The 27637-nt window shown below is 38.4% G+C and overlaps 1 protein-coding gene across 1 annotated transcript in view; it reads right to left on the reverse strand.

Annotated features, from left to right (window-relative positions):
* LOC122459263 (protein eyes shut homolog) overlaps positions 1 to 20127 on the reverse strand; it is a 119467-nt gene extending 99340 nt beyond the window's left edge. Inside the window, exon 1 of the mRNA XM_043510425.1 lies at positions 19939 to 20127. Within this exon, the coding sequence (XP_043366360.1) occupies positions 19939 to 20113 (175 nt within the window). The 5' untranslated portion in view covers positions 20114 to 20127. The remainder of the gene's footprint in view (positions 1 to 19938) is intronic.
* Between the last annotated feature and the right edge of the window lie 7510 nt (positions 20128 to 27637).

Below are 27637 nucleotides of genomic sequence, written 5' to 3' on the forward strand. Positions count from 1 at the left end.
TCCAAATACATGTAAAACTCTCCGTAATCATGTGATGTCAAAAGAGCTAAGGGGCTCTTTATGTATTAAAATGGGTCAGTGAACTAGCCACTCTGGGAGTCTTGGGTACAATAAGTGCTCACATAATGTGAAACTAGATTTGTTCTTTCCCTGGCCTGTAGTTCTTCACATCACAAGACTAATAGCGTAAAGTGTGGTACAATTAGCTCTCCCTTCTCAAGAGTTCCAAGACCAACCAATAAAAGGAATTAGAGATCAGAACTGAGCTTCATTCCAGAGCTGTATGGGGGAAACTCCATGGTGCCTGGCCACATTACTTCTCTTGGTCACTTACATTCTGGAGCACTAAATTAAGTGAGAACATTAAGAAAAATAGAAAGTGAAATAACTGTAGTAATAATGGATGAAAGCTGCTAGTAAAAATAAAAATAAAAGTCAGTCACTGAAGGTCTACAGTATGAAGCAGAAAACCTTTCAAAGGGCTGCCAGACCTGGTTTTAACAGTGAAAAAACATTTACCTCCTTCCTCTCAACATTATTGACTCTGGTTCACCATATTAGTATTACTATAGACAGGGCTGGTCTGAGGATTTGGGGAGAGTTAGTGAGATGATTCTTTGAAATACCTAAAGATTCCCTTCAGATATTTTTATATGTAAAGTCAGTCAGTTAAGTTGTGGGTGTATTAATACCCCACAGTTAATACTCAACTGTCCAAGCCTCCTACTGCGTAACTGGCTCTTGTAATAGAGTCTTTGCACAGTTGCCAACATTTTTGAAAAAGATTACATAGAATAATTGTGCAAATAAGTTGGGGGTTCATACACACTATCTCCATGAGAACTATTATTATCACTCCTGCCTAGAAACCACTTCCTCTTGTGTCAACAGGCTAACTCTCCATCATCATCATAAGCCACAATGGAGGCACGGCAAGGAGCTGGCTCAATCATGGCCTATATCGCTGAGAAGTAATTTATAGCATACCTATTGCCATCAGCATTGCTTTGAACTGCGTTGTCCCCCATAGTCACAAACTGATCTGACATGTATTACAATTTCCTAAGTTTCCTCTGGGAGAGGCACTTGATAAGGGAATAACCAATATTCTCTTTACAATTTGCCTTCAGTTATCTAGCAGCTGGGGCAACTGCTAACTAGTATCAATGAATGTCAAATGCAGAATAAAGAATATATCTTTTCTGCAATTATCACTTAATTTGTATACAATCAAAGACACAAATGTATACTTTAATTATGATGCCCAATATCATAAATATCATTGACTTGTTTGGCATAAAATCATGATACAGAATGAACTGAGTGAAATGTAAAATCCTCCTGTCTTCAAACATTGATTGAGATCACATCTGTCTGGCTGGAACTGCAAATGGATCCTTGGGGGGTTGAAATATTTATCTGAGACATACTTTCCCGTTACAGTACAGTATTTGATGCAAGTCACTTTAAATCCTATACTGAATGTAATCAAAAGAGACTTGAATGGAGAACTTTAGTGTCTCTTGGAGGAAAGATAAGTATTACTAAAAAGATAGACTTTCAAGATTTCTAGACGGGTTCAATAGAGATTTTTTTTAAATGAGAAATTTGTAATAACTTTAAAAATAAAGCAAAAGAAAAAGGACTAATTTTTAATTTTCAAAACAGCGGTTTACCTGCAAATTCCACAGCAGATGTGTTTAAATCCCCAACTCTAGATATTTATCATTAATGAAATTTTAAAATTTTGCTTTTTACCCAAGTCTCAGAAACCCTCTTTTGCAGGGTTTGGAGATCTTAACACACTAATAACAAAATCCCTGTTGTGTCTTCATTACTGCACAATGTTTCTTATGGTATCACATGCGGACCTCTTTGCCTAAATTATTCTAGTTCGACCAGTTTCCCCACACCACCATTACTTATTTGGGGACTTCTAAGTTTGAATAGTGATAGGATTACATACATTATTTTTACTCTTTTGAATGGAACAGTCACTGAATAAACAGATCAGGAGCTTGTAGTGAAGGAAGATGTACACAGAGAGATGACAGCACTAATATTTCAACATGCCCCCATGAAAATGATCACAACATTTGCAGGTGTTTGTTTATGTGAACAAACTCTTACATCTGCATGTGCAAATTAAATAACTGTTCATTTAACTGCTCAATAAGTAACTGATGTAATTAAGAATTTTGCATATACATAGTATCATCTGTAATATTTGTGGCCACACTAATGGAAACTAAGTGAAAGTCTGTTATTAGACAAGTGGAAAAAGTACATACCAAAACCTTCTGAAAAGTGCCTAGTTTCAGGTGAATGACCAAAGGGAACTTCTCAGAAATTCAATTGAAATGATAACCCAAGATTACAAAAGGTCTGAGGAGAGATTCAATGTTAGAGGTTCTAACAAACCTATCCATGACTTCCCCATAACAGGACCAAGGATTTTTTTTCTCCTCCACCAACTCTCATGGAAATCCCCATGAGCTAAAATCGGACCTCCTCCAAAAGGCTCACCCACGCAACACCTTCTTATCAGTAGTCACATAAAATGGGTAGTCTGGCTGACAGACATCCAGACCCTGAAATTACCCAGAATCACCCATAACAGTGAAAGAGCTTCCTTTTACCATATGCATCCATAATTTCATTTCATGGATTCCAAGGCCAGAAGGGACCACTGTGATCATCTAGTCTGACTTCTTACATACACAGGCCATAGAAATTCTCCAAAATAATTCCTAGAGCATATCATTTAGAAAAGCATCCCATTTTTATTTAAATATTATCAGTGATGGGGAATCAGCCACAACCCATGGTAAGTTGTTCCAATGATTAATTACACTCACTGGTTAAAAATGTACAACTTATTTCCAGTCTGAATTTGTCTATCTTCAACTTAAAGACATTGGATCATGCTATACCTTGTCTCTACTAGACAGAAGAGCCCACTATTAAATGTGTGTTCCCCCAGGAGGAATTTATAGATTTTAATCAAGTCACACCTTAATCTTCTCTTTGTTAAACTAAATGGATTGAGCTCCTTGAATCTATCATGCTAAAGTTGGTTTTCTAATCCTTTAATCACTCTCAAGGCTCTTCCTTGAGCCCTCTCCAATTTTTCAATATCTGTCTTGAATTGTGGGCACCAGAACTGGACACAGTATTACAACAGTGGTCACACAAGTGCCAAATATAGAGGTAAAATACACCTCTTTACTTACTCTTTACTACTCCAGATTCCCTTGTTTATGCATGTGGGAGCTGAGGTTCAGATTATCCACCACAACTCCCAAATCTTTTTCAGTCACTGCTTCACAGGATAGAGTCTCCCATTCTCTAAATATGGACTACCTTTTTTGTTTGTTGTATACATTTACATTTAACCATATTTAAACACATATTGATTGATTGCATCCAGTTTATCAAGCGATCAAGATTGCCCTGAATCAGTGAACTGCCTGCTTCATTATTTACCATTCCCCCCATTTTTTTTTTCATTTGAAAACTTTATCGGAGATGATTTTATGCTTTCTTCCAGGTCACTAATAAAAATGTGAAAAAGCACAGGACCAAGAACTGATCTTGCAAGATCCCACTAGAAAGACATCTGCTCATTGATTTCCAGTTTACAATTACACTTTGAGACCAATCAGTTAGCCAATTTTTAATCCATTTAATGTGTGCCATGTTAATTTTGTATCATTCTAGTTTTTCGATCAAAATACCATATGTTACCAAGACCAATGCCTCACAGAAGTCTAAGAATATTACATTAACACTACTGCCTTTATCAGCTAAACATTTAATGTGATAAAAAAATATCAAGTTTGCCTCACAGGATCTATTTTCAGTAAGCCCATGTTAATTTGAATTAATTACATTAACCTTCTTTAATTCTTTATTAACTGAGTACCATATCAGATTCTTTAATATCTGGACTGGGATTGATGTCAGGCTGAGAGGCCTATAATTACTTGGGTTATCCCATTTGCCATTTTAAAATATTGGGACAAAATTAGCTTTTTTCTTCAGCAGTGCTCCCAGACTTATTGAAAATCAACATCAGTGTTCTAGTGAGTTTTTTCAGGCAGCTCTTTTAAAACACTTGGATGCAAGTTATCCGGACCTGATGATTTAAAAATGTCTAACTTTATTAGCTTCTGTTTTACCTCCTCCAGAGATACAGGTGCAATACAAAGAATATTATCATCATCAGATGATGAGACTATATCATCTGTTTTCCCCCAAATACAGATCAGAAATATTTATTGTACACTTCTGCATTTTCTTCATTATTATTATTATCTACCACTTCCATCCAGTAATGGACCAATACACTGTTAAGATTCTTTTGGTTCCTAATATATTTTAAAAATTCCTTCTTATTTTCCAAAAAGAAAAGGAGTACTTGTGGCACCTTAGAGACTAACAAATTTAAAACATGAAGTTGACAGATTTCCACTCTACACGGCTAAATTCAGTGCCTTGCATAATGACAGGTTTCAGAGTAGCAGCCGTGTTAGTCTGTACTCTGTACGGCTGCTACTCTGAAACCTGTCATTATGCAAGGCACTGAATTTAGCCGTATAGAGTGGAAATCTGTCAACTTCATGTTTAAAATTTGTTAGTTTCTAAGGTGCCACAAGTACTCCTTTTCTTTTTGCGAATACAGACTAACACGGCTGCTACTCTGAAACCTGTTCTTGTTTTCCTTGACTCTACTGGCCATAAATTTCTCCCTTGGCTTCCCTGATCAATTTTCTATAATTCTTAACTTCTGATTTATATTCATTACTATCAACTTCCCCTTTCTTCCATTTGTTATAGAATATATTTTAATTTTTTTACAGCTGCTTTCACTTCCCTTCTAAACCAGTCTTTTTTTAAACCAATGTCCTTCTTTCTCGATTGTGGCTTCTTGGGCTCTAGTATTATTCTTAAATTATTCCCAATTATCATTCACATTTTTCTGATGAACTCTTCCTCCCAGCTGATTTGGCTCATAATTGTTTTCAGCTTTTTGAAATTGACCCTTTTAAAGCACCAAGTATATATACTAGTGATCTGAATTTTACTCTGTTTGCACATTATAAATATGATCAACTTATGATCATTTGTACCTAAACTATAATTTTTTATTACTTTGATCAGTTCCTCTTAATCTGTTAGAAGAAGGTCTAACAAAGAATTCCCTACTGTTGGCTGAAACACTTTTTGAGTCAGGAAATCATCATCTACAATGTTTAGAAATTCCAATGATGTGTTCGTACTGAGAGCATGAGACCTCCAGCAAATGTCATTCAAATTGACATAATCATGCAGTTTTTATCTTACATATTATAGATAGGTGTGTAAGGAGGTGGTCATCCTGTTCCCCAGTAATTTCATGCTCTGTAGCAAACACCAACTAATACCCCATCTTGTGCTTTACCTGTTAGGACATTGATCCATAATCATTCAAGATCATTTTCTTCTGAGTTATCAGTAACTCAGAAACAGATAATGTCATTTTTGACATAGAATGCCACTTCTTCTCCCTTTGACCACGTGATTCTTCCTAAATCGGTTATAACCATCACTTTTACCATTCCAATTACAATAATCTTCTCTGAAGGTTTCAGTAATACCAACTAGATCAAATTCATGCTCATAATATTCAATAACCCATTTTTTTTCAAATACATATATAAAGAGAAGCCAAAACTTGCTGGTGAGTTGCAGCCTCTTATCACTATGGAAAAGAATGGGTGAGTCTGTGCATCAAAGAGGAAAATGAGCTCTAACCTCTGCAGCCACCTCCCACATGCTTGTCTAGAAGTGGGAAGCATTCTTAACTATGAATTATAATATGTTGGAAGCTGAAGATGTGTGCAGCCTAATTTATGATAGTTAGGTTAAATGATAGTTAGGTTAGTCTCTGAATTCCAGTCTAAAAATCATTAAAAACCAATTAGACCAATTAAAAAACAAAACAAAACAAAACAAACAAACGTTATTATGTAAAAAGTATGATAACTTTGATTTTACTGACATAAGTCCTGGGGCTCATATAATGTGTATAGTTCTCCTCTAAAAGCCTTTTATAGTTTTTTGAGGAAAAAAGGGAATATTTGAATGGCAGGAACTGGAAAAATGGGTAGGACAGATAGCTGCTCTGGGAGGTAGAGTAGGCAAATTATTTAAATAAATGTGTTAAAGGTCTTCTTCAATTACTGCTCAAGGTGTTTAGATATTGAGATCATTTGAGATCAATTATATATAACAGTGAAGAAAATATTTCCAAGCTTATTTCTAAGAAGTACATTTTATATAAATAAGCATGGAAATATTATTTTCACTGTGTGCACAGACACAATGTGTACATCATGTTGATTGTGCTCCTGAAAGGGGATGACCTGCTCTGTGTAATTTTACTTTTTCCTCTATCACTTCATAGACATTACGCCCGACTATCTTCCCTCCGGCATTTCTGCATTTGTTAGTGGGGAAAAAATCAATACAATTTATTCACCTAACAAAAACCATAGAAAATTGTACATAGCGCAAGAAAGATATATACAGACTATGGGTCACATTAATCGCATGTGTAGAAAAGTTCACTCACTACTAAAGTGCCCCTTATAGCTGTGTATGGTGTATACACACTCCTCCTCTAGCACTCCCCTTCCAGTGGCTGCTCTGGCACTGTGGTGATCTGCCTCCTCTTGAGACTCAACCCTCCACTGAGGTTGTGTTTAGTCCTACCCCTTCTGAGGTAACAGAAAGACAAAAAGAAATGCCAATCTCACTGTCCAATCTGCTGCCTTTGATGCTGGGCCCAGTGGTCCACACACCCTTTACAAGTAATCTGTATCCCCTTCTCAGGGACTTCAAGCCACCTTACCATGGGTAGGAGAGAAACTAATGATCCTAGGACAGATAGTCAAGATTCACTCTGTCTGACTCCTTGCTGCCACCTCTCTGGACTTCTTCCTACCAAGCACACCTATCCTTCTTTACATTCACCCTACTTTCAGGACCAGGATTTGCAGGGTGCCGTTGGAATCTATTCCTTCACTGAAGGCCTCCTGGAGATCTCCCTGGAAGTCCAGATCCTGCTCTTTTGTCATTGTTCCTCACTACAGGAGCCAGTGGCTGCTCCTTGTCTCTGCTAACTTCTGACAGACTTCTGTATTTAGGAGGGGATCTCAGAATCAATCTTTCCTCTGTGATTTTTCCTTGACCATCCCAATTTCTCTCCTCTAGTCCCAGAGAGGGACTACAGAATTTTTCACTCTCTCTATGCAGCCTCCTTCTGCTCCAGACTTCCTTCCTTTACACTGACCACCCAGTTTCACCTCCAACTGGGAATCATCTTTAATTAGGGCTGGCACAGATTCAATATTCAGCCAGGTAGGTTAATTGGCCTCTCAGGCCCACATTAACCTTTTCACAATCATACACATCTTATCTCCATCAAACTTCTAGGGTTTACACACTGGGGTTGAATCTGTCCTCACAAATCTTGGAATGTTACCATTGTAAATGCTGCTGGTTACAATGTTGAACAAGAGGTCTGTGCGAACATATTATAAAATGTAGGCTAGTTCAGTAGTAAAGGTGCCAGCCTGGGACCTTAGAGATCTGAGATTCAATGTCCTGCTCTACCACAGATTTCTTGTGTGACTTACTGTCTCTGTATCTCAGTTTGCCATCTGTGAAATGGGTAATAGGTATTTCCCTATTCCATAGGGGTATTGTGAGGATAAATGCATTACATATCATGAGGTGCTTGGCTACTACAGTAATAGGGCCATATACATACCTAAGATATTAATTTCACTGTAGAATTTCTCTCATTTGAGATTCACACATGGAAATGAAAGTAGCTGGGTTTTATACAAAATATCTATTGGGCCCACAAGCCTTTTGTTAAAAATGAAAGCAGTCGAGACCTTGAATTTCTTGGATTTGTTATGAAGCTTTGTGCCAGAAGCATCTGGAGGAAGTCACATGAACTACCTTCTGGATTTCTGATTGGCTGAACCTAATTGCTTTGAAGAATAGAGCCAACATGTGATTTGCAGTCAGGTTCTCATAGGAACAAGCTGTAATAAGTTTAGCTCTGCAATTTCCAAAATCCCAAATACTAAGGAGACTTCGGTAGGTTTGTGTGGGGAGAGAGGTAGGCAGAAAGTGGCAGGATAAAAGCAGAGCTCCTTTGCTGCTTTCTTTTTGCCAGTGGCAAAGATTCCAACAATTACCGTAATTCACTCTGAAACCCTTAGGATATGTCTACACTGCAATTAAACACCTACAGCTGGCCATGTCAACTGACTCAGGCTTGCAGAGCTCAGGCTACGGGGCTGTTTAACTATGGTGTAGATGTTTGGGTTCAGGTTGCCTACAGTCTGGGACCCTCAGAGTGTATTCAGAGTGTCTCAGATGTACTCAGAGTGTGACAGCTAAATACAAGATAGAATAGATTGTTTATCATAAGTTATTGTTCAGGATTACCTTTGCTAAACAATCTGTTCCACTTTGTATTTAGATATCACACTCTGAATACCTTTCCTAGACCTGAAGAAGAGCTCTGTGTGGCTCAAAAGCTTGTCCCTCTCACCAACAGAAGTTGGTCCAATAAAAGATATTACCTCACCCACCTTGTCTGGGACCAACACAGCTACAAGAACACCACATACAACTATTTGAAACCCTTAGGCAGGCTTGACACCTGGTCCAGACCTAAAAAAAAAAAGTAGCCCTTCAACCTGGGTACTATTTTTTTAATCTAATCTATGTACATGCCTGATATCCTCTGAATTTCCATTTTCTTACTCTGGCATCAGCCTCTTCCTAGTTACTCTTGCACTTAAATTAGATGATAGATAGATAGATAGATAGATAGATAGATAGTGACAGATAGATAGATAGGGTTGGGCCAGATGGCTATAGGAGAGTAATAGAAAGCAGATATATTAGCCCCAGCCTAAGTAGATCCTTTTTCCCTGGGTAAGGTAACAGGAAAGATTCCAGAACAATCAGGAACCTTCTGGAGACAATTAAGACGGGCTGAATAGAACACCTGCAGCCAATCAAGAAGCTGCTAGAATCAATTAAGGAAGGCTAATCACGACACCTGGATTTTAAAAAAGGAGCTCATTTCAGTTTGTGGTGTGCATGTGAGGAGCTGGGAGCAAGAGGCACTAGGAGCTGAGAGTGAGAACGCGGATTGTTGGAGGACTGAGGTGTACAAGCATTATCAAACACCAGGAGGAAGGTCCTATGGTGAGGATAAAGAAGGTGTTGGGAGGAGACCATGGAGAAGTAGCCCAGGGAGTTGTAGCTGTTCCAGGAGCTGTTCCAGGAGGCACTCTAGACAGGCTGCCTTCCACAGGGCCCTGGGCTGGAACCCAGAGTAGAGGGTGGGCCCGGGTTCCCCCCAAATCCTCCCAACTCCTGGCCAGACACAGGAGGAGTTGACCTGGACTGTGGATTCAGAAAAACGGACAAGCTGAGGACTGCCATAATACTCCAAGGTGAGCAAATCCGCTAATAAGCGCAAGATCCACCAAGGTAGAGTAGGAACTTTGTCACTATATATATATATATATATATATATATATATATATACACACACACACACACACACATTGTGTTGGCTGCCATAATTCCCTGAATTCTCTCTTCTAAGAAGGAAACTGATAAGTAAGATAGCGAAGAAGCAGATGAGAAACACCAGTCAAGTTACTTTTATAAAACAAGATGGGAAGGAGCTAGATTGATGTGCAGGAAAGGAAAGGGAAGGTTCAATAAGTGGGCAAGGAGGGACAGACTGCAAAAGGTCAGAAACGATCTAAATGGCTGCTACAGAGTCATCTAAAGACAAATGAACCTTTGGGGGCTGATCTAAGCATGAGAACTATCAAACAATTAAATGGATAATAATATTAAACCAGTGTTGTCCTGGCTAATCAGACTGAGTCTACTTTTATGCTTTGTTATGCATACACTATTACCATTGACATCAATGGGAGCTGCAGTTGTATAGCCATAGGCAGAATTTGGTCAACTGTGTGTAAACAGTGAAGGTATAATCAACAGACACAGATTTTATTTAGTACATCTAGTGGTGTTATTTCGCTGCACTTCAAATGCTGATGAAAATCTGTAACCACAAAGTCCATATCAAGAAGGTGACAAAAAATATTTGTCCTCTGCTATCTCTGTATATGACCATGTCATTACTTTCTGCCAGAGTGCGATAAGATTTTAAGAAGTGTTAACACATCAAGCTTTGCAATGTTTGTCTAGACTTGCATCAAAATGCAAGATTACATTGATGAATGAAAGGGCAATGGAGAAAGTTAAAGCTATTTGCATATCTTTATACATATACACACATGCACGCAGACACACACACACACACAAACACCCCCCCCCCCTTTACTCACAATAGCATTTCTGTTGATTATTGTAGTATCAAATAAATTCTACTGGAATGTCTAAGTGCTCCTTATGTACCATTCCTAAAACTGTTAGGATAGCAACTGGCATAATAACAGCCAGTATATGAACAACCAGATACATAATTTATAACTATGTCCTAATTTGTCCTTAACAAGGGGAAGAGCCTTAAATTCATCTTCCAAACAGTGTTTCAAGAGCATGTGGGGGGAGGGGGAGAAGGAGGCAGCGTGTCATTCTATTAACTGGTCTTATTGCTTTTCCAAAGACCAGACTCAAATCAAGGGACTTCATTTATTCATTAATTTTATAAAAATCAATGAATGAATAAATCTGCAGAAAAGTACCATCCTCCCAAGCTTCTCTCTCTTCCTTTGCTTCTCTTGACACTGGCTCTAGCTTAGGGAAAATATTGAATATATTACAGTATTCTTTAAAGAACATCTATTTTTTAACACAACTAATAGAGAGAGACTGCTTAGTACAGACCTTACATGCCTTGTTATGGGCCTGATGCTGTGTGCTTACAATTCTGATTGAAATCAGTACTTCACAGGATCAGACCCTGGTATATTTATCTCCATGTTTTAATCTTGGAAAGACGAATAAAGACAAGGAAGAAATGTCAAGACAATGTTGTTAGTCAAAGATTCAAATAGGAAATCATAAGTTAGAATTAGTTTCTACAAAAGCTGCTAGTCAAACAGTGATTTAATGTTCAGTCTGATACTATCAACTATTAATTAATCAATCAGGAATTTGACAATGTCCACGTTAAATATATCTCAGCTCTAGCATAAATATAGAAACATCTCCAGACAAGTCTGATACATATCTGATTCAACTGCCTCCCATTTTATGCCTAGTTTTGCAAATGGAGTTGACCTTTAAGAATATACACAGGCAAGATATCAAATTAAACAAAAGATTTCCTAGTTCTAATGTATGGCATTTAAATAGTCTTTTATTGCACTATTTGTAAAACTTTTATAGAATACTAAAAAATGTTGGACATAAAAATGTTAATCCTATAATTAATTGTCAGAGACGTACACTTTTCTCCAGCACAAGGCACTAATATTCTAAATCTGTCATTATGAACTTTAGAGTAGTAGACAGCCATCTGCTTACATGCAGTCACCTAAAACAAAGCAAGTATGTGTATCCTAATGTTTTCTCCACTGAAGCATAGGGACATCATGAAGAAGCAGATAGAACAGTTTAGCTAATATAAATTAAGGCTTAACTTCATGGTGAAAAATATAAATGAATTTCACATTGCAATCAAAGTTTATTTTACATGCAAGATTGGGTAAAGGTGAACACAAAAATTAGAAAGTAAGGCACAGTGTACACTGGTCAGTCATTAGCTTTATAAATTATGCTTCACTGTATTCCCTATACCTAAAGATCTCTTCTTCATATGACACGACTTAGCATTAGTTTGTTCAATGCTAAGTATTTAATTTACACTGGCAGCAAGTCTTCTGTGAAACCCTGTGCTGCATTTCAAGTCAAAGTTGTTAAAACAAAGCCTCTAGCAGCCAGTCACTAACAGATAAGTATTCTAGAAGTGTAGTGTACTTTCACAATAGAAGTAAAAAGTAGGAGTTTTAAAGGAAAATGAGGCCCCAAATGGTTTCATTTATATATGTAGGGCCACATCCTCAGATGGTGTAAACTGGCATAACTCAATTGAAATTAATATGAGGTTGAATTCAGATTGAACTGGACTTCAATATATCTACATTGATTTACACCAGCTGAGGATTTGACACATTATGTAGTGTTTCTTTAACTAAACAGAGAGAAAAGGAGTACTTGTGGCACCTTAGAGACTAACAAATTTATTTGAGCGTAAGCTTTTGTGAGCTACAGCTCACTTCATCAGATGCATTCCGATGAAGCTATAGCTCACGAAAGCTTATGCTCAAATAAATTTGTTAGTCTCTAAGGTGCCACAAGTACTCCTTTTCTTTTTGCGAATACAGACTAACGCGGCTGCTACTCTGAAACCTAAATAGAGAGAGTCAGAATTTTACAGATTCTCATTCAAACACATTTCCGATTTCTGAAGTGTCCAATTGTTTGGTAGAAATATGTATGGGATCTATCCACGACTGTTCATGCTCAGTCCTACCCAGAATATCTGCTATACCCATCAGATTGGCCTTAATATCTCAGTATTAACATTTTAGACTTGCTTTTTTTCTCTTAGGGGATGAACAAGCTGTTCTAGTATGTCACAGAAAGAGTGACATACTAAGAAAAAGCAGTAATTGCAGATAATTTAATATTACTGAGCTGAACCATGTAACAGAGATAATGACATTCTCAGGCTTCCACTCTAGAGGAGGAAGGGCCAATATGATGTCAGAAATATGTGACTGTCAGTGGAAAACCAACTGATGTACATGTAAGCTGAGCTACATGTAAGAAATTCTCATACTAACAGAATAAAAAGACCAGCAGATAAATAATAAGGCTCTTTAGCATGTTCAGTCTGCAGTATACCAGTTAAGTACACTAGATATTTTCTTGCTAATACTGTGACTTGGTTAGTGATGGAAAGTTGAGGGATGTTAGGATGGAAAAGAAGAGAATATATTCTTGAAAATATTTAGTAATTTTAAAGGAACATGACTCTCAACCTCCAGCATTATATAGAGGCTGATTGCAGGGGGACACACAAGTAACCAGAGGAGAATTTCCCTTATACATGTACAGTGTAGGGCTACTGTAAGTGACCTTACATTGCCTCCCTTGCAAACCTAGTATTGGATGAGCTGGAAGTGGGGCTGTAGTGCATAGTGACATGGGGATTCTGGGCTGCACCCATCCCTCTGTACTGTGTCTACTGGAGAATCAGACCCAGAGCAATGTAGTAATTGATCAGTTCCATTTCTGGTGATATATCGAAGTATAAATCCCACTCAAGAAGTGTGTGCAACAAGAGTGATGTCATGGTGGGAGTCTGCTATAGACCACCGGACCAGGGGGATGAGGTGGATGAGGCTTTCTTCCGGCAACTCACGGAAGCTACTAGATTGCATGCCCTGATTCTCATGGGTGACTTTAATTTTCCTGATATCTGCTGGGAGAGCAATACAGCGGTGCATAGACAATCCAGGAAGTTTTTGGAAAGCGTAGGGGACAATTTCCTGGTGCAAGTGCTAGGGGAGCCAACTAGGGGGAGCGCTTTTCTTGACCTGCTGCTCACAAACCGGGTAGAATTAGTGGGGGAAGCAAAAGTGGATGGGAATCTGGGAGGCAGTGACCATGAGTTGGTTGAGTTCAGGATCCTGACGCAGGGAAGAAAGGTAAGCAGCAGGATACGGACCCTGGACTTCAGGAAAGCAGACTTTGACTCCCTCAGGGAACAGATGGCCAGGATCCCCTGGGGGACTAACATGAAAGGGAAGGGAGTCCAGGAGTGCTGGCTGTATTTCAAGGAATCCCTGTTGAGGTTACAGGGACAAACCATCCCGATGAGTCGAAAGAATAGTAAATATGGCAGGCGACCAGCTTGGCTTAATGGTGAAATCCTAGCGGATCTTAAACATAAAAAAGAAGCTTACAAGAAGTGGAAGGTTGGACATATGACCAGGGAAGAGTATAAAAATATTGCTCGGGCATGTAGGAAAGATATCAGGAGGGCCAAATCGCACCTGGAGCTGCAGCTAGCAAGAGATGTCAAGAGTAACAAGAAGGGTTTCTTCAGGTATGTTGGCAACAAGAAGAAAGCCAAGGAAAGTGTGGGCCCCTTACTGAATGAGGGAGGCAAGCTAGTGACAGAGGATGTGGAAAAAGCTAATGTACTCAATGCTTTTTTTGCTTCTGTTTTCACTAACAAGGTCAGCTCCCAGACTGCTGTGCTGGGCAACACAAAATGGGGAAGAGATGGCCAGCCCTCTGTAGAGATAGAGGTGGTTAGGGACTATTTAGAAAAGCTGGACGTGCACAAGTCCATGGGGCCGGACGAATTGCATCCGAGAGTGCTGAAGGAATTGGCGGCTGTGATTGCAGAGCCCTTGGCCATTATCTTTGAAAACTCGTGGCGAACGAGGGAAGTCCCGGATGACTGGAAAAAGGCTAATGTAGTGCCCATCTTTAAAAAAGGGAAGAAGGAGGATCCTGGGAACTACAGGCCGGTCAGCCTCACCTCAGTCCCTGGAAAAATCATGGAGCAGGTCCTCAAAGAATCAATCCTGAAGCACTTAGAGGAGAGGAAAGTGATCAGGAACAGTCAGCATGGATTCACCAAGGGAAGGTCATGCCTGACTAATCTAATCGCCTTTTATGATGAGATTACTGGTTCTGTGGATGAAGGGAAAGCAGTGGATGTATTGTTTCTTGACTTTAGCAAAGCTTTTGACACGGTCTCCCACAGCATTCTTGTCAGCAAGTTAAGGAAGTATGGGCTGGATGAATGCACTATAAGGTGGGTAGAAAGCTGGCTAGATTGTCGGGCTCAACGGGTAGTGATCAATGGCTCCATGTCTAGTTGGCAGCCGGTGTCAAGTGGAGTGCCCCAGGGGTCGGTCCTGGGGCCCGTTTTGTTCAATATCTTCATAAATGATCTGGAGGATGGTGTGGATTGCACTCTCAGCAAATTTGCGGATGATACTAAACTGGGAGGAGTGGTAGATACGCTGGAGGGGAGGGATAGGATACAGAAGGACCTAGACAAATTGGAGGATTGGGCCGAAAGAAATCTAATGAGGTTCAATAAGGATAAGTGCAGGGTCCTGCACTTAGGATGGAAGAATCCAATGCACCGCTACAGACTAGGGACCGAATGGCTCGGCAGCAGTTCTGCGGAAAAGGACCTAGGGGTGACAGTGGACGAGAAGCTGGATATGAGTCAGCAGTGTGCCCTTGTTGCCAAGAAGGCCAATGGCATTTTGGGATGTATAAGTAGGGGCATAGCGAGCAGATCGAGGGACGTGATCGTTCCCCTCTATTCGACACTGGTGAGGCCTCATCTGGAGTACTGTGTCCAGTTTTGGGCCCCACACTACAGGAAGGATGTGGATAAATTGGAAAGAGTACAACGAAGGGCAACGAAAATGATTAGGGGTCTAGAGCACATGACTTATGAGGAGAGGCTGAGGGAGCTGGGATTGTTTAGTCTGCAGAAGAGAAGAATGAGGGGGGATTTGATAGCTGCTTTCAACTACCTGAAAGGGGGTTTCAAAGAGGATGGCTCTAGACTGTTCTCAATGGTAGCAGATGACAGAACGAGGAGTAATGGTCTCAAGTTGCAATGGGGGAGGTTTAGATTGGATATTAGGAAAAACTTTTTCACTAGAGGGTGGTGAAACACTGGAATGCGTTACCTAGGGAGGTGGTAGAATCTCCTTCCTTAGAGGTTTTTAAGGTCAGGCTTGACAAAGCCCTGGCTGGGATGATTTAACTGGGACTTGGTCCTGCTTTGAGCAGGGGGTTGGACTAGATGACCTTCTGGGGTCCCTTCCAACCCTGATATTCTATGATTCTAAGACAAGCATTAAACAATATTCCTACCACCATCATCACCACATACCATCAACACAACTGCAGTCACTGTATATAGACTAATATCAGTGTAACCAAATTTGAACCTGAATTGTGCCAACATACAATGAAACTGGAATGTGGCTGGGTGCCAGTCATCCGAATGTGCCTTGTCACTCACACAGTAGTGCTGGCTGACTTGCAGTTGAGTTACAAAGCACCAATCAGCTGCTCACTCATCAGGAAGAAGCGGATGTGAGATGATTTTACCGTGTGTCCACAGTGATGCAGACAGTGTGGTTGTTGCAGCCATGAACCCTGATAGCCTTATTCTTTATGCTTGCAGCTTTGGATGAAAGCTGGCACATCAAAAGAATGAAAGTTCTTTCCAATTCATGACATTTCTGAGAAACTACAATATAGACCCACTGTGCTGGAAAATCTGCTCCGATTTCGTACCCTGACTGGTTGTGAGGCTCCCTCTTTTTTTGTTGTACACAGCAAGAATACTATATGGATAGTTTTTCAATGACACGATCAGCTTCTAACACACCTTGAACAGGGTAACCTCGACTTGGAGAAGATGAAAAGTGCAGAAGAGTTTATTTGTAAGATGTACTGCTTGCCAGAGATCCACAGCACTAACAAAGCATGTGGTCATTAGACGCTCTTCCCTCAACAAGTGATGCTCTTTTCTTCCACATGCAGAGAGCTCATTAGCAGGCACTAGTCAGGAAACAGGGCCACTGCCCAAATCCAATACTTCCTCCTTAACTTACAATGCATTAGAAACAGGCCTGGTGCACAGCTCATGTCATTGTCACCAATACAAGCAGACTATATGGAGACAGTATTCTGTGGCTGCATAACAGGATGCAGAAGTCAGCAATGCAGTTGCAGCACATCTTGTTTGTACAAGGGCATGGAAATGTAGAGAATTGGAACAAGTTTGTATCAATGTACCTGATACTTAGTTCTTAAGGATAGTATTATCAATTAAGTAGATATGTCATAAGTAACCTAATCTGCCACTGTGATTTGAAACAGAACAATATTAACATGTGTGCTTAACTTGTGTGAATTTTTTAAAAGGTTTACTTAATGTTTAGTCAAAATATATATTCACCTGTTTTTAAGAATAAGTGTTCTCAGATTGTGTTATTTCTGATTGTTAAGTCAGCTTGTATACTTTTGTTTCAAAGTGTTAATGTTATAAGAGCTAGGTAAATATGCACTTTCATGGTTGTGTAACATATTAAAATATTTCTAGTACCCCTTGCAAATAAGAAACTGAAATTCAAAAGCTTTATAAAAGGTTGTGCATATTATTTAGTCACTTGTATTATATCATACAGCTCATTAAAATTCCACTGAAGTATGATAATCCTAAAAAAAAAAAAAGGAAATGGAGTGACACATCAGCAATTTCCATGTGTCTTTTTGTTCTCTTTGTAGAGCCCTTTATACACAACCTATATTTTGGGAAAAAAAACTATATTTGGATTCAGCACACCCTAATTGTATTAAAAAGTTTTGTTACCAACTTTTAGCAAAAAATTCCTTTTAGAGTTTAACTTTTCTGAAAACCTGACCAGTCTATAAGCAACAGGTACAGTAAGAAGAGGGCTGACTAATATGTTCTGTTTAATATGCTGAAGACATGGTGACAATGGTGTAAGTGTATGATTCTTTATGAAGAAACAGAACTCATCTCTCCATCTCCCTACCCCTCATTCAAAACCATAAAGAAACATGACATCTAATAGTTCAGCCACTTTTTGGAGGAAGAATACGAAATTTGTGCAAAGCAAGGAATATCCTGTAACTTTGCCAAATAAATGGTTAAATCCTATCACTTATTGTAACAGTTCCTATACTTTTAATTTGTTATTCCCAACAATGCTTGTGCACTGAGTTTCAAAATATGGAATAGAGGAGAACTGAGTCATGTACTTTAACACACAGAAGAAAAATATGTGGGATTCCGTTGAGGCATCTTTACATAAAAAAGACTCTGATTCATCCTGTACATACACTGAAGTCAATGGTGTTGCACCAATGGAGGTACAAAGATGCAAATGAGGGCAGAATTTGTTCTTAGGGTTTACTTCAAAATCTTAATTGTGAATGATTTTTAAAAAAAGAGTTTCTACAGTCAATTGACCTGATTTCCAGTACAAAACTCTCATTGACTTTAATGAGGGAAATACTGGGTCCAGAGAGTTTGATTCAATCCTGTGATTACACCAGCTTTCACCAAAGTAACCCAGAGTAAAGGGCTCCTGGAGGCAGAAAGACTAGTTAGTGGGTGAGATGGCCTCAGCACAAGGCATTAGCTACTTCCACTCGACTCTGCACTGGACAATGCAGCAGAAGCAGGTGGCATTAGCCAAGGCAGATACATTCATTCAGCATATACCGTGTGTACGCCCTGCTAGCAGGATGCTGATGGCACTTCAGCTGTAGTTTAAAGATGCCTGCTTCTGTCAGGATCCCCAGAAAGGCCAAACACTGTGTGAGTCCCCTCTGAGATGAAGGAGCTCTTGCTGGTACAAGGGTTGCTATTTGCACTCGCTGCAACACTGAGGATGAATCTCTCCCTAAAATTCAAATAACCATAAGAAGTAACCCTCAGAAAGATTCTGTATTGCCATAAAACATGTTCTGTCTGAAGAACTTCCTTAGAGAAAAACAAACATTTTTTAGTCAGGTAGTTTACGGCACAGCTTATATAACTAAGAATTCAGAAACAATTATACAAGGTAATTCTAGGTAACAGATGTGTGGGATATAATCCCAAAGTTCAGTTTCAACACTAACAATTTGAAAAAAAAATCTGGGTATGATTTAGTTTACTACAAACTTGGGAAAGAGATGAGAAGTAATGAAATATTCTATGAAATCCAAGGCATCACACACTGCAGTCATTGTTTCTAACTTAGAGTCATTGATTGGTTTCCATACAGTACAATGACCTACTTTCAGCCAGTTATACAAGGTGAGGCAGGTTAGTTCCATTATCTTCAGATATATTGACAATCTGGAAAGTGCATTTTTGGCTCTAGTTGCGTGGTACTATTTCATACAATGGAAAATCTATTAGAATGATATTAGAGCTTTAATTATAATGGGGGCATATTATCCTTTAGCTACGCACAAGTAATTCCCATTAGTACTAATGGGAATTATCCACCACCATTGAGAGGTGATTATACCTTACACGTTAAAACAATATTTTAAACCTGCTATGCTACTTATTAAGAAAAGGAAGTTTGAGAAGTAGTAGCATAAAAGTATTATGATTGCAAACATAAAAGGTAACAGCTACTGACCAATTTGTCTTATACCATTGGTAATTTTTACAAGAAAACCAAAGTTATCCAGAGAAGTCCTTTTATCGAATATCAAAGCTAACTAAAATATGCTGCTTTGAGAGGTCTGTGAAATATCAGCATCCACGTACAGCAGTAATTCAATAAGGGTATAAACAAAATGCAGGGGAAAAAGTCTCTTAAAAGTCAACAGTAGTTCCATACAGCTAAATGGAAGTCAGGCAGAAATTTAGGAATAGTCAAACTGACCAGCCTAAGAAAAATTGGGAGCAACAATTGCATTCTTTTGAAATGAAAAGCTTGCTGTCTTTAAGGCAATATAAACATTTATCTTACTTTGCATGACTAACATTTTTTTCTCTTCCAAAGGTGGTGTAATGTTCACTGATTGTTGGCATTCCACAGTGTACTTTATTTATTCCATTCTGCAATTGTTGTTAATGTGCCCGCTTCTGGTCTTCACTATACTGAGCTTCACATGAATGTAATTCCATTTATTCCAGTGATCTTACTCCTGATTTATTGAGAGTGAATGAAATCAGAAGCCGGAAAAAATGTTTGCAAATCCCTCTCTTTGTCTTTTTTCCCTGCTCTAAAGGAACAGAACACTGACACTTAAAAAATGAATATAGAAAGAATGAAGCACAATTACCTTTTTCACAGAAACGCCCAGTGAAATGTAGAGGGCAGTCACACTGAAATGATGTGGCCCCACTAGAAAGATGGATGTGATGACAAGTCCCTCCATTATGGCACAAACTCTGACATACTGATGGCAACCCAGGAGAACTCAAGGAAGGCTCAATAGGCTTGAAAAGTTCAGACATAGCAGCAGCAAGGCCATCTGTTGACATGTGTGTAGAAAGAGGAAGCCTGGAGGAATACAAACAAATGATTAAGAGCAAAGAATTAAGAAATCACAATGAAAGTCTAATTTCAAGCAATACTAAAAGTCCATGCATGAAGTTAAACCCTCCCCCCAAAATTGGATTAATTTTTTAAAAAAATCTTGGGGTTGAGTATTTTATTTAAATAAAAAATGTATGTGTATTAATAATTCAAGTCAACTCCCCATCCTGCAGGCAGTGAAATAAATAAATAAAAAAGGCAACTGCCTATGCATTCACTGGGGGCTCCTAGTGGAAGAGTTTATGAGTTCCTACCAGGCAGGAGGAGATCCTCACTCTCCTTGCATACAGTACAATTTACACCAGTCATTAACGCTAAATCTGAGGGTCATAGCAAGGGAGTGATGAACAGAGAATTATATATCAAATTTTTACATTTTAGGGTGGGTTGTGCTAATTATTTAAATTTATTGCATGAAATTCCCAATCCTATAAAGACAGCACATCATAGCTACACACCTCTCCCCTCCCACACTGTAAAACTGAAGGACAAGTTATAATCATATCACAGGAATCCAGTGCCTGTCTAAAAGAGGTGGCAGTGTTCTACCAACAGTATGTCAGATATGGTCACTTCACTTGTACTAAAGTTTTGATACTAACACTAATATTATCCCATGATCAATCCTTCCCTAGTGCAGTGTATATCTGTACACTGGTAAATACTAGAAGTGGAAAGAAAATATTTTTCTTTATTTGAAAATTGAGATTTTGAAAACAAAATCCTTTTCTGCATTGGGACAAAAGAGGGAAATCTCAAAAATGTGCATAAAAAAAATCAGGTTAATTGAAACATTTTTCAATAATTCTGAAAGATTTCTTTTCAATGGTTGACATTTCCCTCCTGCTCCCCCTCCCATTTTAAATGATAAATTAACTTAAATTTAAAAAAGAAAAGTCATTTTAAGCAAAATCTGGAACTTTTCTATATGCAACGTCTAGATGGCCATTAACTGACAAATGACAGTATCTTGCAGCGGATGTACCATATTTTCTTTCCTGCCTGAAGCCAGAAGGGACTTCCAGTGCATGAAGTGGAAGTTGGTTGCTATACTGGGGGAAGATTTTTGGATTTCAGGGGCAAGCAGAGACACTACTGAGAATCAGAGAAGGTTAGGAGTTCCTAGACAACCAGGTCTGGGAAACATAAATACCCCAGGTTCAAGAAAAGAAGGAGCTGGCGACCAAGGAACTGGTGAGAGACAAATTCAGAGAGGAGGGCTGGCAATTCATAATCAGCAGAAGCAAGAGGTCACAACAGCATTCTACATGTCTGGAGACATGTAGGATGGACAGTCTGTGGGTAACAGACAGAAGAGGCCCAAAAGAAATTCCATACAGCTAGAAGTTTCCAACTGATAACAGATCATCAATGTGAAAGACATCTCTCAAGATCCAGCTGTCCAAGGGAAAGTAGTGATGTACAGGAAACACCTGTGGATGGTAGCTCAGCCCAATTCCTCTTGTTTGTTACCCAGGCTCTTATGTGGGTGTCCAGACAATTAAATGATTTCTTTCCTTCTTTTCCTTTGGTTCCTTGATTAATTTCATTCTCAACATCTCCATTCTGTGCTAAATGAATGCTCATATCTTCCCCCTTTTTACCCTCCCCTTTTGTTACAAGTTTAATGAACTCCTGACTACTCAGGCAGCCTTTTCCTGAGGAGTTTGGTTCCCCTTATATTTCAGGGAAGGATATCCAATCTACACATCCTCTTCTCCCCAAAGAAAGTGAACCAATGTTCCAGAAAAAACAAAACTATACAGCTTTGACTTATCCAGCAATTCACTTTCAGAATCTTCTATCTTCCCTCATTAGTGGGACAGGAAGGATTTCAGAGACAATTGCTTGGACATCATTCTTCAGCACACTTCTAATTTCCCTGAAGTGATCTATTATCTGAGAGATATCCTGGATTGCAGCGCCATTAGTGTCAATGTGAACAATCACCAAGGGATTCTTGCCCATTGACTTCAGAAGCCTTCCAGGAGCCAAGACACAAATTCAATCTATTTGGTATTACTATACTGTACTAGGGTGATATCCACGATTGGAATGTTAAAATCAATGGTTCTAACTTAAGTAGGAAGAATCAAGTGGGCAAAGGGAGGAGTGGGATTCTATGTCAACAATGACATTATCTGTTTCTGAGTTACTGATAGATCAAGAGAAAATTATCTTGATTGCTTATGGATCAACGTCCTAACAAGTAAATCACAAGATGGAGTATTGGTGTGTACTACAGTACACCAAATCATAGGGAACAGAATGACCATCTCCTTACACACCCATCTATAATGTGTAGGATAAAAAGATGCATGATCACGGGGGACTTCAATTTGAGTGACAAATGCTGGAGGTCTCATGCTGCAAGTACTAAAACATTGGGAATTTCTAAATATTATAATGACAATTTTCTATTTCAAAAAGTGTGGCATTCAACAGAAGGGAATTCTTTATTAAACCTCATCTTGACTGTTAAAGAAGAACGGATTACAGAACTAAAGATAATGGGAGCTTAGGTACAAGCGATCATGACTCAATCACATTTATAATGTGCAAACAGAATAAAGTCCAGATCATTAAAATGCATACTTGGTGCTTCAAAAGGGTCCGTTTCACAAAGCTGAAAACAATGATGAGCCAAATCAGCTGAGAAGTACATTTAATCAGAAAAATGTGAATGATAATTGGGAATTGTTTAAGAACACTTTACTACACGTACCCGAAGAAGCCACAATCAAAGAAGAAGACTGTACTGGTTAAAAAAAACAACAACCTGGTTTAGAAGTGAAGTGAAGGTAACTATAAAAATGTATAACAAATGGAAGAAAAGGGAAGCTTATAATAATGAATATAACTCAGAAACTGAGAATTGTAGAAAATTAATAAGGGAAGTCAAGGGATACAAGAGACATCTATGGCTAGTAGAGTTAAGGATAATAAGTATATTAGAAACAAAAATCCTAAAAATGGTATTGGTCCATTACTATATGGAAACGGTGAATCATCAATAATAATGAAGAAAATGTAGAGGTATTCAATAAATATTTCTATTTTATATTTGGCAAAAAATAAAACAGATAATGTAATTACATCATATGATTACACTCTTCCTATTCCACTACCTTCTCATGAGTATGTTAACTATAGCTATTAAAGTTAGATATTTTTAATTCAACAGTTCCAGATAACTTGCATTTAAGAGTTATAAAAAAACCATCTATGGCACTCACTGGACCATAGATGTTGATTTTCTATAAATCATGGAACACTGGGAAAGTTCCAGAAGACTGGAAGAAAGCTCATGTTGTGCCAATATTTTAAAAGGATAAATGAGATGACCCAGGTAATTAGAGGATTGTCAGTCTGACGTTCATCCCAGGCCAGATAATGAAGCAGCTAATAGAGGCCCCAGTTAATAAAGAATAAAGAAGAATAATGTAATTAATGTAAATCTACATGGTTTTATGAAAAACAAATCCTATCAAATTTAACCTGATGAGATCACAAGTTTGGTTGATAAAGGTAATAGTGTTGATGTAATATACTTAGACTTTTGTGAGGCTTGGTACTGAAGAATATTTTGATTAAAAACACTAGAATTATATAAAATTAAGATGGCACACATTAAATAGATTTAAATCTGGCTAATTGATAGGTCTTAAAATGTAATTGTAAATGGGGAATCAATGCACAGATGTGCTTCTAGTGATGTCTTCAGGGACCAGTTCTCGTTCCTATGCTATTTCACATTTTTATAAATGACCTGGGAGAAAACATAAAATCATCCCTCATAAAGTTGGCAGATGAAACAAAAATAGGGGGAGTGGTAAATAATGAAGAGGACAGGTCACTGATACAGAGAAATCTGGATCACTTGCAAACTGAGTGCAAGGAAACAATATGTATTTTAATATGTCTAAATATAGATGCATACATCTAGGAACAAAGAATGTATGCCATAATTATCCAATGTGGGGGCTCTACCTTGGAACACAGAGACTCTGCAAAAGATTTGGTGATCATGGTGGATAATCAGATGAACACGAGCTTCTTGTGTGATGCTGTGACCAAAAGAACTAATGTGCTCCTGGGATAAATAAACAGGGGAATCTCATATATCAGTAGAACGGTTATTTTACCTCTGTATTTGGCACTGGTATATTGTATCCAGTTCTAGTATCCACAATATGAAAACGATGTTGATAAATTGGAGATGGCTCAGAAAAGAGCCACGAGAATGATTAAAGGATTAGAAAACCTGCTTTACAATGAAAGACTCAAGAAGTTTAATCCATTGAGTTTAACAAAGAACAAATATTTGATAATGGGCCCTGCAATTCAGAAGAGAAATGTGTAACATGATCCAATGGCTGGGATTTGAAGATAGGTGCATTTGGACCGGACACAAGACATAAGTTATTAACAGTGAAGGGTAATTAACCATTGGAACAATTTGTCAACAGTGGGGGAGTCTCCATCACTGGCAATTTTAAAATCAGAAATGGATGTTTTTCTAGTAATTATTTTGGGGGATTTTTATGATCTGTGCTATACAGGACATCAAACTAGTTGGTCACCATGGTCCCTTCCCACACTGGAATCTATTAAATGTTTCTAAACTTTTTTTTTCCAAAAATATTTTTGAAAGAAGAAATTTACAAACAATAACTCTTTCATGCAAAAAGCTTCCTTTTTGATGAATCACCATGTTCTGATGAAAAAAATCAGCCAAAAAAACAACAACAGTAAAGACATTGTTCTTTGGGCAAGAACATTTAACAATCCAATCTCTGTTGGAACAGCCAAATTTTAAAATGTTTCCTGTACTCATTTTGACATTCTAATTCTAGGAAAAAACAGAAATCAATTGTGTCAATCAGCTGTTACAAATTTCTGTAGCCCAATAGGTGATCACGCCAATAGGCAGTCCTCTAGTGTACATGATGCATGTTGCCTTTGTGGATATGGAAGAAAGACCCATACATATCTATATGCAGGATTAGGCCCCAAGATCAATTTTATAATTGTGCAGTAACATATGTAGAGATGAGAAAAGTACTGCAGACTGCAATCACATAATACCAGAGGAAAACAAATCCAGTTGCCATTTGATTCTTGTTTAGGACCCCTTTAGAGCATTAATAGATACAGACTTGCTCTTAGTTTCCGAATTGTCTCATCAGCTGCTAAATTGGTAAGGATATGCGGAAGGGAGAAAAGAGCATGGGAGAAAAGAGGCCAACATCCCCCTACCCCCCATTCCCCACATCATTACCTTGATAGAACTGAAAACAAAAATGTGTTTGTTCTAATTACCAGGTGACACTCATAGCTGCTTTTTGTGCAGACCACCAAGCTTCTGGCTCATTGAGATCAAAAGGACTTTATGGAAAAAGAGGGACTGGACAGTATAGCTAATAAGCAAACAATGATCTTTATCAAGGCAAAACACATGGAATGCTTACATAAAGCCAGATGTCATTGGGAAGTTCATGGTACTTTAATAAACTTATACAACTTAAAAGGAAGTTCCCTAATTTTTTTTGTTCTAGAATGGAATATTTTTTAATTTTGTGAGGTTTAATTTTGTCCCTTGCAGGCAACATCTGCTTACTAAAAATGGTACTGAGAATCTAATGTATATTGATCTTATCACTCATTATCCTGTTTTGATTTTCTTACGAGTTTTACACTTTTTAAAATATTTCACTGTTACCTCAAACTTCATAAACTGCAGTGACTCACAATGTAAAGAGGTAAATTAGATTGAACAAAACTGTCAGCATTATTTTTGGCAAGCAAAGTGAGGGTGTTACCTTTAACTTGCTGCCATTTCTCTCTACACTCAGCTTTGATGACATTTCTTTGTCCATCTTTTTGCGTGGATATAATGTTGTAACTTTTGAACACCACATCTGATTAATTCCAAAATGTTAGGGAATGTTCTCGGTATCAATGGGTAAAAGACTACTAACTGTGGTGAAAATAGACAACTGGATAAGCCTGATTTAGAGGAAAATCAGACCCACAGACTGCCTGGTGCTTATAGGCAATGCAGTCTCTCTGGTGCCCCTTGTTGCTGCCTTCACATATCACAGGAAGCAGCTCATAGGAATGGTCATACTGGGTCAGACCAAAGGTCCATCCATGTCATGCATGGGTCTTTCATGCAGGTCCCCACATCTGTACCCTAGAGTTCAGAGTGGGGAAGGAACCTTGACTGGAACAGGTCTGTCAGGGTTCCTTCTCCACTCTGAACTCTAGGGTACAGATGTGGGGACCCGCATGAAAGACCCCCTAAGCTTATTCTTACCAGCTCAGGTTAAAAACTTCCCCAAGGTACAAACTTTGCTTTGTCCTTGAACAGTATGTTTCCACCACCAAGCGTTTTAAACAAAGAACAGGGAAAGAGACCACTTGGAAACGTCTTCCCCCAAAATATCCCCCCCAAGCCCTACACCCCCTTTCCTGGGGAAGGCTTGATAAGAATCCTCACCAATTGGTACAGGTGAACACAGACCCAAATCCTTGGATCTTAAGAACAATGAAAAATCAATCAGGTTCTTAAAAGAAGAATTTTAATTAAAGAAAAGGTAAAAGACCTTTCACCTCTGTAAAATCAGGACGGTAAATATTTTACAGGATTATCAGATTCAAAACAGAGAATCCCTCTAGGCAAAACCTTAAGTAACAAAAAGACACAAAAACAGGAATATTCATTCCCTCCAGCACAGCTTATTTTACAAGCCATTAAACAAAAGAAAATCTAATGCATTTTCTAGCTAGATTACTTACTAACTTAACAGGAGTTGGAAGGCTTGCATTTCTGATCTGTTCCTGGCAAAAGCACCACACAGACAAACAGAACCCTTTGCTCCCCCCCCCTCCAGATTTGAAAGTATCTTGTCCCCTCATTGGTCATTTTGGGTCAGATGCCAGTGAGGTTACCTTAGCTTCTTAACCCTTTACAGGTGAAAGGGTTTTGCCTCTGGCCAGGAGGGATTTTATAGCACTGTATACAGAAAGGTGGTTACTCTTCTCTTTATATTTATTACAGACCTGTTCCAAACCCCTAATCATTTTAGTTGCCCTTTTCTGAACCTTTTCTAATGCCAGTATATCTTTTTTTGAGATGAGCTCAATAAACTGATCTCTCGCACTGGAAGTACATTTCAACCTACAGAAGCAATGAAGTGTTCAACCCCCTAGTTCTAATCTGTATACTTCAGACATCCATCTCTTTTACCTATAAAAATAACATATATTGCTTAGAAATACTAGCAAAACATGGCACTCAAAGAATTTTCTGTTCAATATATACAGTGAAAGCACATAAATATTCAGAACTAAAATGTATCCCAATATGAACCTCATTTTAAGAGAAGAAAGAATATATTCAGGATAAAAAACATCTGAGTATATATACACATACACAC

This window comes from Dermochelys coriacea, chromosome 3 (genome assembly GCF_009764565.3).
Source record: "Dermochelys coriacea isolate rDerCor1 chromosome 3, rDerCor1.pri.v4, whole genome shotgun sequence".
In the NCBI taxonomy this organism is placed as follows: Eukaryota; Metazoa; Chordata; order Testudines; family Dermochelyidae; genus Dermochelys; species Dermochelys coriacea.